Source organism: Notolepis coatsorum (assembly GCF_963971535.1).
Source record: "Notolepis coatsorum genome assembly, chromosome: 1".
Lineage (NCBI taxonomy): Eukaryota > Metazoa > Chordata > Actinopteri > Aulopiformes > Paralepididae > Notolepis > Notolepis coatsorum.
In genome coordinates, this window is record NC_140165.1 from 155,625,803 (window position 1) to 155,642,076 (window position 16,274).

Genomic DNA, 16,274 nt, shown 5'->3' on the forward strand with positions numbered 1-16,274 from the left:
ACCGTGTTCACACACAGTGTTTATGACACATGCTCTTCATTGTTCAATGGGTAATCTTTGAACATCGGGGGGGGAAAGGAATATCTGTTTGAGGGAGTATTTTGTTCATCACATTTAAAACTAGAATAGTAGCCCTCATGAAGAGTTTTGGATGCTTATGTTTTTTCTTTTTATGCAAGTAGATTCAGTGGTTGAACTGTTTTCATACGTCCTTTAAACTATCAAGATATAGTGGAATTTTGTTGCATTTCTTTTTGCAAATGGAAATAATTTATATTGAGGATGATCACATTTAAAAAAGAATAATAATTGTAAATTATAATTCTTGTAGTTAACAGTAGGCAGGGTCACTGAGGTTGAGCTGAATTACTGTATTAATATACTGTATGTGCTCCGTCTCCTACGCAGCGGCTTTTAGCTCAACTAAAACAACTTCACTTAAGTCTAGTTTTAGTATAGTTGAGGTATAGGATTCTATGTCTTCTAAGGTAAAGGTGAGGTCGTCTCAGCCAAGAATTAAGACAATATTTTCTACTTTTTGAGAGCAATAATTAGTTAGCCAACTCTTACACTAACTACTAAACGTAATTTTTTTTTTTTTAAATAAAATGTTACAGAAACGCATAGTAACATACAATACACGTGTGACACACACATGCTGCCCCCCTACCCCACCCCCATCACACACACGCACGCACGCACGCACACACACACACACACACACACACACACACACACACACACACACACACACACACACACACACGCACGCACGCACACACACACACACACACACACACACACACACACATACACACACACACACACACACACACACACACACACAAACAAGCACACCTAAAGACCATCTACCTTACACTCTGCTGAGTCAAAACAGCAAACATTTTTTATATCCGCACCAGTCAGAATGTGATAACAGTGGAGAGGATAAAATGCACTGTAAGGCACATGGCAGTCTTAGGATATTGTAACCTGTGTTTAATCTCAGATTTCCAAAAAAAATTTACAATCCTAACAGTGACGCCTGTACAACATAAATACTGTGCTGAGAAAAAAAGATTTCCAAAATGAAGCAGTTTTCTTTTCCCCAGTCTCATTCTGTAAACATTGAAAAATGCAAATCAAGTCTCTTCAGTTCTCAACAAAACAACAACATCAAAATAACAACAACTGTTCCATCTGTAAGGCATGGCCGCCTCACTATGCAAATAGTCTATAATGGGCTCAGAGCAAAAATGAACGTTTTTATTTTTTTTTCCTTTACCTTCTTTTCATATTCCATGTACTGTCTTTACCAGTCACAGTTCTCTGCTATAGATCCAGGTGGGCAGGGGTTGAGGACGAGGCTGGTGAGGGGCTGTTTTGTCAAAGGGCGAGGGGGGGCAGAAGGGGAAGCAGAGGACAGCCATCAGAAGAGGCTAGTCAGGGTGGTCTGTGAGGGGCTCCTGCACTCGTGGACGTCCATGCCCCCGGGCACTGAGGTGAGGACGGAGGTGACGGTGGGCATGGTGGGGTTAGTCAAGTCTGTCAGGGTGGTGGGGGTGCTGGAGGGGCTCATGGATGCGTTGGAGATCTCCGAGGCGGGGCCCGACGGGGTGCCCCCCTGTAGGGTGGAGCCGTCCGACGTCTTGTCCACACCCGTGTTCTCCTGCCGCAGCAGGTTCCGTCGGAACTTGGCCCGAGCGTTCTGGAACCAAACCTGTGTCACACAGCAATGGGCAAAAAAACATTGTCACTGGTGCGGTTAATGATGGAATCGTGATGGAAACCGTGGGGGGAGAAGACAAGAGGGAGGGCTTCAGCTGGAATAACAGGCATGGAGAATAGAATGCATCAAAGCAAAATGACTGCTTTGTTTTCTGCTACTGGTAATTGAAGCAGCAGGGTTTTCTTTTTTTCTGAATTTTTATTCAGAAACCTTTTTGTCTCATTTTTTCCATTCAGTCCCCTAGATAATTTGCTGTCGTCTTTGTGGAAATCAAACATTGTCTGTTGTGCTCACTCTCTTCCTATGAGTCACATGCCTATAGTTTTATTGATTTTTATCATTATTATTATTATTATTATTATTATTATTTTTTTATCTCTCAATCCTCACACCTTTTCATTTGAAGCTGAAAATTCCGGTATTGATCATGTAATATATTCTCCCATCACATATCCATCTATAATTTATTGAACACTTCTCCAGTTACCTGTAATACACGCTTTGTGAGGCCCGTCTTCTGGGCGAGCTGCTTGAGGTCCTTGGCATCAGGGTTGTGGTTGATGGCGAAGTAAGACTTCATGGTCCTCAGCTGGTGATGCTTGAAGGAGGTCCGCATGCGCTTGGTCTTCTGACTGGAGCTGTACTGGGAATCTCTGTCCATGGAGTCACCGTCGTTCTCGTTACAGCTGAGTGCTGCAGGGCACGACACACACACACACACACACACACACACACACACACACACACACACACACACACACACACACACACACACACACACACACACACACACACACACACACACACACACACACACACACACACACACACACACACACACACACACACACAAATACACATACAGTGAGAGGGCTACTGATTACAGCAAAAGTGCACCCAGTCTCATGAATGATGCCACAATCATTCAATAATGTTACACTGATCTTCTTGACTGCATTGATCAATTGATCATTTGAGGATCACTGACACTGAAACCCACTTATCATATTTTAATTATGAGTTTAGTATTCAACATTTTAAATTAAAGTTATTTAAACACAATTTTAGTGAGTATTGGTATTTTAGTATTGGTATATAGGTGTGAGTATAAATGCCTTGGAAATGCCTTGAAAAATGAATGTTTCTAAGAGGAACAAATACCCCAGTAGCTATTGAAATACAACTGAACATGTTGCACCGTTTTGATAGAATTTTAATAATATGTCAAGGCCCTATCATGGCTTGATAACAACAATATACAAATCTTCCTCTTGTCTAAATATTGTCATTTGTTCAATTTAGGGTAATTTTCGTTTAATTATTGTGATAAATCGTTTTTTTTGCTTGTGAATCATATGCTGTCTTAAAATGTGAAATTCTAACATGACATGATTGATCCTATTATGGTTTATAGTTACGTCTGCTGGCTATTTGTTATTGACAAAACGTTAACAATATCTTTCTCTGTTTATCGTTCCAATTGTTGTAGTTCTGCTGCATATTTTTGACATAGTAACTTGTGTGTGTTTCTCTCATCGTATGATCAGCACCGTGGGTTTCACGACACATAGGGCCTCCTTCCCGGACTGTCATTTCTTGGCAAACATCGAAGTGTTGCTGCATGAATAGCAGTTCATGTTCAGTATTAATCGTTGCAAATACGAATATTAGTCATTGAAAAAAAATCCTCAGAATAACACTTCACTTAATTAACCAATACAAACGCCAGACAGAACAAATGTTGCTTTTTGGCAAACATAATATGGACAGCATTTCATCAAATGTCGTGGGAATTGTTTCTTAAAGTTGTCTTTGCTCAATCCAACAAATGATTTCCCCTTAATAACAACTTAATGATCACAGCAGATCGTTTTGCAAAAAATGGTAACTAGTGACGTCTCAACTTGAAATAGCTGCTTTTGTTTCGGCTGGTAAACAGGAGAGGGCAGCAGTGGACTCCCCTCCTCTCCTCGTCCAATCAGGTGCGGGTTGATATATTAACTATTTTTATCTTAATTGATGAGACCATTTTGAGACAAATGATACCCATGTGGGAATTGGGATAAATTACTAAATGTAAACATTAATAAAATCCTAGTTTTGTATTTTAGATGGGCTGTCATGTATGCAGACGTGACAGCCCATGGATCCTGGCCCACTGGTCAACTTTTTATGAACTTTCTTTTCTAAAACCAGCATGGACAAATAAACATGTTCTGAGTCCAGTGGATGAGGTGAAATGTTAGCCTATGTCCACGAAACGAAAGTCAAGCCAAATAGTTTTTTACCGGGACATCGCAGGTTAGAAATAATATTGGCTGCCTACGCACACATTTCTCTCACTAAATAACATCAAATCACATTGTACACACACACACACACACACACACACACACACACACACACACACACACACACATACACACACACACACACACACACACACACACACACACACACACACACACACACACACACACACATACACACACACACGCACGCACACACACACACACACACACACACACACACACACACACACACACACACACACACACACACACACACACACACACACACACACACACACACACACACACACACACACACACACACACACACACACATACACACACACACACACACACACACACACACACACACACACACACACATACACACACACACACACACACACACACACACACACACACACACACACACACACACACGCACACGCACACACAATTTGGCCACGTCCCAATCCAACGGACCCCCGATTGTGCAAAGGGCGAGCAAGGGAGCTTTGGACGTCTATGAAGCCTGACAAGTGGAAAAAGGCTAAAGCGAAGCCGGAACATCAAAACACGTTTTCGGCAAAGAGGACATGAGAGAAAAACCCACAACTTTCCCCTTAAATTCTCCTTTGATGAAGCAGCATTAATGATACAATTATAAAGCATAAATACAAATATGATCGAAGACTATTCATAAATAGCTGAATAAATGGTCATATTAAGGCTTTTATAATGTTATTGTTGGTTGTTTAAGAATAATGAAGCCGGATTGATTTAAAAGGAGTGTTCTCACTTTGCTCCAAAATAGTTTATTTGACCAATTTGACTTTCTTTTTTTAAATCCGAGTGATCAAATTGCCTTATCCTTTTTTTTATCGACCTATGGAAAATTACGAAAACAAAAGATTATAACATAGCCTTTCAATATTCTAAAATTAGAGAAATGCTATAGCGATATAGTGTTTATATTGTAATATATATATAATATTGCCATTGTTTCTAATACAAATGTTTTAATATATTGTGAATTGATATAATGTGAATTACTATAATATGAATTGATTATCCTAATTGTTTTGTAAACTACAAAAGATAATAACTTCTTTATAACCTAAAAATGCTTGAGATAATAGCCAGATTAAAAATGTATGTATCGAATGTGATACAATAGGCCTACACATTACAGTTTATATTGTCGGCCTATAATACTGATATAATTTTTCATCGTTCATAGGCATGCATTTTCGTCTCGCATGCCTTGCTAAATGTCCCCGCTCTTTCTCTTTTTCGTGAACGTGTCTCTTGATTGCGTGCATGGTGCTTGGCCCGTTATGAATATGGCAATTGTTATTAGGAAATGTCTCTGGGCACACTGCCATAATCTCCGCCTTGCATTCTTACCTGCATTATAGGCAGCTAATTCTGCTCCTGGCCCGGGGCTTTTCCTCTTTCTAGGCCGCCCTTTCTGCACCGTGCCCACGCCATTGAAGTAGGATAGTCCGAGTGTGTTGGCTGTGCCCAGTCCTTTATGGGGGACCACGTCCGCATGGTTAAAATGTGTCTGATATTCTCCTTGTATGAGAGTCTCAAAGTGCAACCGACAGTACACCAAACTGTCTTTCATGCCAAAGTGGTCCCCGGTCGAGAGCATCTTGTTGCAGGTTGTGCAAGTGAAACAGTTCAAGTGGTACACCAAGTCCCTGGCCCGCATGACCATCTCTGAGGCCGAGATCCCGAGGTGGCACCGAGCGCATCTCTGGACAGAAAATCTTCTGCGAAAAAAGACAGAATATCATCAGTGTATGCAATTAGATACACTGGCCTATCGTGTATAAGGCTATTCTGTGTAAGGCCCGTGTTGAGATTTATGTCAACATTGAGGTCAAGGCCTCTATAATTAATATGGCAAATCTGTGATTATTCGTTACAGGCTATATGGGGGATATGGGTTCTGGGGAAATACCTCGTGTTTCTACATCGAACAAGAGTTATTGCCCGGGGGATCAATTAGGCATACCTGTAGTAATCCTCCTTGCAGTAGATGCTTCCGTCTTTACTGAAACAGGTGAGCTCAGACTCCAGGTTGAGTTTGCACTCGCAGCACTTGAGGCAGCGCATGTGCCACTGTTTGTCCACCGCTAGCAGGTAATAGCGGTCAGCTATCTTCCTACCGCAGCCCGCGCACAAAGCCACCCTGTCGCTGTTCATGCATGGCATGGTCTAAAAAAGAAACACACCAAGGGAAACAGTGTCATGCTTTGATTTCTAAATGGTATAATAATACCCTTATGGGCTTCACTTCCAAGATATAAGTTTGATTCATTTTTGTTACTGTGGGATCTTGGTAAGTTATATTCGCCTGTATCACACGAGGGAAATATAAAGTGACAATACTGATAATCAAAGATTATGTGATATGTTGATGTTGTTGCTATGATGTTGTTTTCAAAATAGTTTCAAACGCCTATACAAGATGGCAGTGACACACACACACACACACCTACACACACACACACACACACACACACACACACACACACACACACACACACACACACACACACACACACACACACACACACACACACACACACACACACACACACACACACACTTTTACTCTTCAAATAGTTTACAAATAAATCTAGAAGTAGCCTAAAATGTAAAAGGTTATCTTGGTAGGCTATTCGTTTCTCTTTTGTTAGAGGATTATAAAGCTAATACTGAACCTTCTGAGATAAACATTTTAATTTGTAATATAATGAGAACCCAATAATTCCAAAACGAAAGCATGCACAGAACTAAGAACTATGATGAAATATGACGAATAAATAATAGGCTAAAGGCAAATACCTTTTCAATAAGAGATTAAATTGTAATTGCACTTGTTATACGTATAGCCTACAAAATGATGAATTAGGCTTTAGAGAATCCTCACTTTAGAGTATGCAGATTAGATTATTTATTTTGGGTTTGTCACTTTGTTATGCTTAATCATGTAAACATAAATGTGGTTTTGATTTGTTTGTATAGCATATATTGCATATAACCAAAAATTTTACACATTTGGTCAGGTGTAATGTTGATAAACCTATTAAAACTGGAATATGTTAAAGATTTTTTTAAAGGGTAAAACACTGAATTTTACATGACTATGTTTCTGAACGACTTGTGAACCGTGCACTCTCACATTAGATGCAGGCCTTACAACCTATAGTTTCAGCTTTGTTAGAGGGAAACGTTTTCAGTTATATTCGATTACCCCGTGACAACAAATAGTAATTTTTTTCTAAACAGCTGCATGAACTTTTCAGATCCACCACGAACACAACAAGGCTGCCATTAAAAGTATTGTTGGCCTACCGAGTCAGATTCCCCCATGTCAATGACTGAACTGATGGCTGCTGACTCGCTTTTGCCTCGCCGGTCCATTTCTTCCACAACGCCGTGTATGTCGCCTCCAGGGAGGCCATGGAAAAGCATCGTTGCCGTAGAAGGGAGGATATTATAAGTGTTTTCTTCAGATCTGCAACCCAAGATTTCCATGAGACGCAAACCTAGCCCGTGCATTAGGCACTCAATTTGTGTCTTCTTGGTGTGACAAGTAAGCATTCCAGATCAGAGAAAAAAAATAGGAGGCAAAATGGACACGTGTTCTCTTCAATACGAATCATCTGCCAATGGAAATCACCACCCGAATCTCTCTGCAGCTCTCGTTATTAATAAGCTATGGTTAATTAATAGATGGAGCGTGTAGATTCCCTTGCTTATTGATGTGAATATATTTTGTGCAAGAATATCAGCCTACTCTATTTCTTTGTTACCATGAATTTAAATAGCCAAATCATTTCCATGTATGAAAAAACATACCAACTATCGAAGCCCCCGTTGCATGGGTCTGGTACCGGTGCCTCCACTCCCGGAGTAGCAGGATATAGGCTACAATAATTAGCAAAGCATTGGATGACGAAAGATTGTCCTTTTGTAGAACAATAGTAACTGTCAGTTGACACTGCTACTGTACAAGAAATAATCTACTGCATAACTGCAACACAATTGCAAAGATTCCCAAACGAATTCGGTAGGAGAGGGGCTGTAAAAAAAAATCAAGAGGGAGCCAGTGAGAAAGGAGCGTGCATCCTCACGTAGCTGCCGCCTCGCAGGTTCTCATTCAACTACTGTCCAAGTTGCTGTATAACAGCAGTGATTATGTTAGCGTAGTAATATCTATACTTTTCAAGAAAACAAATGCTGTATCGTGTCGGTGGAGAACAAAAAGACACGTAGCCTTTGCTTTAAAATCCTGTCGAAAGTCTGGGAGAAGCTGTTTTCCTTAAAGCAGTGTTTTCTCTCTCTCTCCCTCTCCCTGCCAAGAAAGCTGCATGCGAGTAATCGAGGAGGAGGAGTTGCCTATACATTGAGTTGGGCAAGTGTCTGGCAGCCTCACTGTTCCGTCTCTGGTCCTGCTACACACTCTGCGCCTTATCAACAGGGACCCTTACGTCACGGCTCACGATTTATGTTCATTGGTTGTTCAACATCACCGAATTGTTATTTTACCGATGAGAGGTATACGGTCTAATGCTTCCTTTAGTTGCCCGTGGCACGGGACTCATCCCGCTGTAGCTGCTGTTCTATTAGAAAATATTGAAATGACAAGTTCACGAGAGAGAAAAGCAAGATAGAGGGTAAAACAGGCCTATACGTTGTCATCATCTTCACCATCACGGAATTGATCGTGCATAATGGATATCTTTTGGATATGAATCGTGCCAGCGGAGTTAACTGACTTGTGTTTCGTCTTTAAAGATCCACGGATTTAGGGTTGAAGTAATAACTTTAATATATTTTCTTGATAGCACATGCTCACATAATCGTGTTGCCTAATTTCGGAATAGCCACCGCAAGCCAGAAACACGTCGAGGAAGCTCGAAACGGGCAACAGCATTACACACAACACCATTAAAAATGTATTATATTTTGTTCTTGTTTTTAACCTATACTTTCAGTTCAATGCCGATGGGAGTAATATGGGCCACAGGTGTCAACCTCAAAAGCACGGTTCTTATACTGGACGCGGATTTATCGTGGTTATATAAGAAAAGAAGAGTAAACGATCAAGAACAGAACACGTGATAAAAGCGCATTACAATACAGATTTAACCAATTGTAAGGATATTACAAGTTTATTAGTGGCTAACTTAAATTATATGCAGTGTGTTAACATTACATTAAAAAGCTTATGTGAAACATTTTAGGAGATTGGAACTTATTTTTTAGGCTACAACATCAGTCACACAAGAATAGCATTAATGTTACATTTTAAAGAATAATTATGCTGTCAGAGCCTGTTCATAACGAATTTTGCACATCACTTCTGCAACATAACTATCTGTTCTACTTATAATGCAACACAATGGCATTGTTTCAATTGCACTTCTGCAGGTTAATGTCATATATTTCAACTGCTTACAAATCAGTTTAGCAAGGTAGCTATGCTGCAGCTGTGCTACAGTGTATAGGCAAACCCTGATTCAGGATCCGCTCATAATTAGCTCTCTGCTCTTAATTGGGAGGGAATATGGGCTTCGTCATCAGATGAGGACGTGGTTGGGGAAGATAATTGAGGTTATAATAATAGGGTTGTGTCTAGACCCCATAGCCCGGAAGGACTTTTTCAATCGTCACTTTTTGGCCTATAGCTGCAAAACTGTAACTCCTCATAATTTCCCCCTAAAAACATATTTATAAACCTATCAATCAGTATCACTTTCCTTGACCATAACCATGCCCACGACCTATAAATTAAAACGAAATGTACAAACGTCCTTTCCGGTTATGGGATCTAGACACAACCAATAACAAACGATATTATCACACACTTGACTTATTTAGGTATAAATACAGCTATATCCATGGGATTCAATTAATTGTATTTATTTTGCATTAACTGTTAAATATTCACTTTTGTGTATATAATCTGCAACCAATCTGCAACCAACCATGGAACCTCAAGCGTGCAGTCTCACACGACCCCTCCCCCACACACTCACACACAAATTAATATTCGATTTTTTTTAATAATATTTGGGCAACATATAGATATGACTAATGTACCAATACCTTTATGAAAAATATATTTTGATCATATATAATAATACTAGGCCTAATGTTGATCGTTTAACCTTCCTTATAGATTCTTACTGCTTTAAGTCATTGGCCTATTGAAAAATACCTGTTCCCACCATGCATAAAAGCCATGCGTTTAGGCTATTGTAAAGTTTTATAGCACAAATATGATGTTAAGCTCCTAAATCCTTATGCAAATCAACCCCTCTGTAATACCCTTAATTGAATACATGCATATTTATCATCTGCGTTTTCTGTCTGGTATAATGCTGGCTTATACATTAAACATTGTGGCACCGGGCATGTCTGCGGGCATGTATGAAATATGATATTGTGGGGTTCCGTAAGATTATAGGCAAAAATATCAATGTATATATATTGCTTTTTTCTTTTTTTTTCTTTCTTTCTTTCTTTCTTTCTTTCTTTCTTTCTTTCTTTCTTTCTTTCTTTCTTTCTTTCTTTCTTTCTTTCTTTCTTTCTTTCTTTCTTTCTTTCTTTCTTTCTTTCTTTCTTTCTTTCTTTCTTTCTTTCTTTCTTTCTTTCTTTTTACAACAGGCAAGCATACTAACACTTGATTTAATCGATAGACTCTTAGCAATTGTTAACATCCTAATTGCGTTCCCCTGAAATTTGTGTTCCATAAATCTCATTATGCTTTTCTGTTGCATAGGTGCAGGCCATGTTGGAATATACACATACCGTAAAAGTTGCTATATGATTGGGGGGTGCATCTTTAAAAAAAAGAAAACACACGGGAATCAATAAAGGTTTGCTTGATAATTGTATCAAATTGCAGGTTCAGATCAGTCTAAAATAGGCTAGGCTTGCGAGTTAAAATTAGGCAATACACCAATCACCAATGACACACACACACACACACACACACACACACACACACACACACACACACACACACACACACACACACACACACACACACACACACACACACACACACACATACACACACACACACACACACACACACACACACACACACACACACACACACACTCAACACACACACACACATGCAGAAACACGTGCCCACTCATGCATGCACACACGCACGCACACACACACACACACACACACACACACACACACACACACACACACACACACACACACACACACGCACACGCACACGCACACACACACACACACACTTTGAGAAAGTCTCATTTGAGCTACAGCAGCTTAGTCTTCAGTGCCATTGGTATTAGAACATTTGAAGAGAATAACGTTATATGAGTTGTTTTCTTTCTTTCTGCCTTGAAAGAGAATATATTTATGCTCAAGCGGATATTGGTTGAATTTGGAACTGTTGACAACGCGCGTGCGTGTGTGTGTGTGACACACAAGCAGAAATGAATGTATGTTTGTGTGTGCATGTATGTGTGTGTGTGTGTGTGTGTGTGTGTGTGTGTGTGTGTGTGTGTACACTCGAGCATGCATGCCGGTGTCATTCCAAAGTAGTCTATTTGCCATCCCATAGAGCCCCATTGTGAACCTGGAAATTTCGGAACCACCAAAGTTTTATGATGGATATGGATAGTACGGATCCCCAGCACTCAGAAACTGCCGGATGCTAAGTTGTAAATGTTGGGCAACTTTTTTTATTTGCATAATTAGCATTAATTTCCATAATCGCCTAAATGGACAAATCTCAGAAACTACTTGATCAATTTCAACAATGTTGGATATGTTTTGGGGGTTATTCAGGATGCTGAATCCATTTATGATACTTAAAAGTTTCAAAATTGCAATATTTACTGGAATTTACCAAATTTCTACTCATTTTGGTGCCATTTTTAATGAATTTTCTGTTTATAAATGTTTCAGAAGATGCAGAATTTATAGATCATTTTCATGGAATGTTCAATTGTAAACAGAATGATAATAATAATAATAACTTTAATTTGTAGAGCGCCTAATGGGGTACTCTAGGTGCTTATGCTTGGTTACTGGGGTAACTGCTGCAGCTCTGCCATGAGTCCACGTGGCAGCGGAGCAGTTTGCTGCCACAACTAGAAACTATTCTATTGGATTTTTGTACGTGACTGTTACCTTATCAAATGTCCTCAGAACCCCAGTTCCTAGCCTTGACTGAGACGTCAGTGCGCTAATCGTTAACGCAAAACTTCCAAGTGAGTAGTGATTTGCACCGTGATCTCATTCCTACTGTGGCAACGAGCAGCTGCAGCAAATACAGACCCCTGGTTTTCAAGGATTGTTGTTTCAATGCAAGTAAGTTGAGAAAATAGAAACAGATACACAAACTGTGGTTTTACTATCCAATAACAAACACTGAATATAATATGATCACAAGCTGTCAGATGGCTAACGTTAACCCTAAGAGCTAGCTTACTACAGTAAGCTACAGTAAGCTAGCTCTACAGTAAGCTACAGTAAGCTAGCTCTTAGGGTTAACGTTAGCCACCTGACGATAACTAATGTTAATGCATAGCTAGTTAGCTATGTTAGCAATGTACGTCATGTAGGGGTGTAACGATTCGACCTCACAACGATTAGATTCGATTACGATTCTTCAGGCAACGATTCAATGCATCATGAAATCTCTTCATTTGACCACGATTCGATTCGATAAATTTTCTATCAGTTAATTCCCCCAAAAATTTTGAATACACAAATGTGGCTGGGGGAACTGATTCACTCAGCATGAATGGACTATAGGTCAACAAAAACAATACACACAAAAAATAAGTTTTTTTAAATATATATATATTTTTTTGATTATAATCGATTCTAACATTTTCAAATCGATGCAGTTGAATCGTCACATTAGAATCGATGCATTTCGATGCATCAATGAATCATTATACCCCTAATGACATGAATGTGTGATTATTACCTATAGCCTGGCGTCACCAGGCTCTATCCCCTGTCACACAGAGAAGCATCAAGTTTGATTCTAAATATTGTATAGAGTATTCATATGGTACTTTTGCTCTCCTTAATGTAGAATTATGTGATAGAAGATCTGAGGCAGAGAAAGAGACCCAAAAGGTAATGCAAATACCAGTCAAGATCATGTAGGATACCAATAACATGGGAAATACATGTTTTCATTGGAATAGTGAACAGCCCGTCCGAAATGTACATTCTGGCAATGTATCCATATTGCTCTGTAATGTAGAGTGTGTGGTAGTGCAGAGACGGAGGATACAAATAGTGCATTCTTCTTTTGTTAATTTCAGATTGACATGTCAAGGAAGAAATGCCTATTCGAGCCCTGTGACGGCAAGGACAATGACTTCAAGACAGCTGGACCAAAAGGCATTACAGAAGAGTGAAGAGCTTGACGATTCAGCTACAACTGAGACTTTATCGAACATCATTGCTACCCATGGTGTGTCAGCCTCTGTAGTTTGTCACAAATCATGTTATAGCTCATATACCTCTAAGTCTAGAAAGGCAACCAAAGGCAAGCTCAGCTCATCTGATGGTCAGCTAGGGAAACGTATGTCTCGTTCTCATGCCTTTGACTTTTCTAAACAATGTCTGTTTTGTGGTATCATTTGCAAACCCAAAGACACCAAACACCCTGATAGATGGAAGCCAGTGAAACAATGCCGGACTGTTGAGAGACCAGGAATGCCATCCTTCAAAAACATCATCTTGTCTAAATGTGATGAGCGCCAGGATCAATGGGCTGAGGAAGTGGCTCTATGGGTAAATGCCGTCCTGGACCTGCATGCAACTGATGCCCAGTATCACACCAAGTACTACGATGACTTCAAGAGAGTTTCCTCAAGTGCAAGTTCCCAGTGCAGACCGTTTGATAGCTGTTTAGCTGCTGTCATTGACCACATGAATGCAGACAAGTCATCAACCTGGACAGTGTCAGAGTTACATGATATATATGTAGCCAACTCTGGGCACCTCTGCAGTAAGCAGATGCTATCTAACTTGTGTGACTTTTATGGTGATGCTGTAGCTGTCATGAGGGTGGAAGGGTGCCAGACTATTGTTGGTTTTAGACATTCCATGAGTAAGTCACTCAAACTGGTAAAACGAGATAAAACCACTGCTGCTGATGCATTTATCACCAAGCTTGTGAAGAGAGTGCAAGCTGAGGTGCAGAATATTACCTTGCACCATGAATATGACCGTGGCAGCTTCCAGCATGACAAGATCATACAAGCCACAAGTCCATCCTTTTTGAAGTTTGTCTCCTGTCTGGTATCAAAGGAAGGAAAAGTGACCAAACCATCACTTACACTCGCTCAGTGCATTCAGCAGCACATCGGTGGGAGCTGGAATCAGACAACCCTGGGGCTTGCCGTAAGACTCCACCATAAATATGGTAGCGCAGAGCTGGTCAATAATCTTAACGAGCATGGCATTGTCACCACCTATGATGAAGTCATACGGTTCTGGAAGTCAGCTGCCAAATATGCTTCAGAGTACCCAGATAAGTATCTGCGCACAGTTGGCTTGGAGAGGCAGATTGGCCCCATCCACAGTTGGGGTGACAATTTTGACCTTGTGGTCTTCACACTGAACGGTTGCCGCACGACTCATTTGTATCAATAGAGTAGAGATATTGTGAATACATAATGTCTGTGCTGTCCAAATGTAATCATTTCAGTGTCCTCTAAAACTTTCTAATTGACTGAAAATGCACAAATATTGCACCAACATTTGTAGAAATTTGGTAAATTCCAGTAAATATTGCAATTTCAAAACTCTTGAGTATCATCAATGGATTCAGCATCCCGAATAACCCCCAAAACCACTCCAACATTGTTGAAATTGATCAAGTACTTTCCGAGATTTGTCCATTTAGGCGATTAAACAAATGTATGCTAATTATGCAAATAAAAAAAAATTGCCCAACATGTTAAACTTAGCATCCGGCAGTTTCTAAGTGCTGGTAACCCATACTATCCATATCTATCATAAAAGTTTGGTGGTTCCAAAATTTCCGGGTTCATTGTGTTGGCAAATAGACTAAAGGGGAGTGTTCAATGACAAACAAATGTAAGCTCCCGGTCTCTCTACGTTAATGACCCGCTTCCAAACACATGGCCACAGAGTCGGAGTGAGACAGTGTACAGGAGGAACCCATAAAGGAACTCAACACAGGAAGGAAGCCATGAAATCCTCTGGCTCTGGGTTACATCAGGTCAATCCCTCACAGTCTCTCTCGGCTGGGCACTGAACTCCTCTCTATGCAGTTGTGGCATTAAATGTATTTGACTATTTTGGCAGGTCTGGATTATCCTTCCTTGTTTTAAATAGCTGAATTCATCAAAGGCACTGCAACTTTTTGACAACTTGGTTTCTGTCCTTAGAGCTGTGGGAGGGAGTGTAGGATTGCCTAGTGAAGGCTAACGAGTTTAGCACTTAGAATCACTCGACGGACACAAAAGAACAAGTGAAGAATCATTGGACAGACAGCAGGCTTGTATTCTGTGTATGCCTGAGAAAAGAGGGAGTTTTAATCAGTATATGTGAAGCTCTGTGCTTCCCACTGACTTGAGAATGACTTGGTGTATCTGTTAGCCCTGTGTTCAAAGACCTATTTTTAGTCAGAGAACTAAAGACAGGCCTTCCAGGTGACCCGAGACCGTTTGGCCGGTTCAGACACACTCCTTCCCCATGTATCTGAGAGGCATCATCGTTTATTTATGTTCACAGCTTTGCATCGCATCCCGAGTGAAAATAACACAAGATATACTGCTGTGTGTTTTTTAACCCCAAAACAAAGAAAATATTTCCTTCACAGAAGCGGTGATCTTGCCTACCTATCTGTGCTCTTTCTCATCTGAACACAGCGCCGGGACGGAGGTTTTTCCTGTCATATTTCTTTTTCTTGTGGTGTGTTGCTCCACGCTCCCATCACAGCTCCTGTCAGTCAGGCCCAAACAGCGAGGACACAAAAGAACCCCGATCCGCCACGGGAGCCCCCTCTTTGGAGAGCAATTCTAGAACTTACATGCCTCTTATTTGTTGGGTCAAAGGTTAAATTGCTGACCCTCCCCTCCATTCCCTCTCTCTCTCTCTCTCTCTCTCTCTCTCTCTCTCTCTCTCTCTCTCTCTCTCTCTCTCTCTCTCTCTCTCTCTCTCTCTCTCTCTCTCTCTCTCTCTCT

At 40.4% G+C, this 16,274-nt stretch overlaps 1 protein-coding gene across 1 annotated transcript; it reads right to left on the reverse strand.

The window, feature by feature from the left end:
* Window positions 1–1,429: 1,429 nt before the first annotated feature.
* Window positions 1,430–7,596, reverse strand: lhx2b (LIM homeobox 2b; the record flags this gene model as incomplete). The annotated part of the gene is made up of 5 exons (XM_084327436.1): window positions 1,430–1,720; window positions 2,217–2,422; window positions 5,428–5,798; window positions 6,044–6,246; window positions 7,390–7,596. The coding sequence occupies 5 exons, from the start codon at window positions 7,594–7,596 to the stop codon at window positions 1,430–1,432; spliced, it is 1,278 nt and encodes a 425-aa protein (XP_084183562.1).
* Window positions 7,597–16,274: the final 8,678 nt, after the last annotated feature.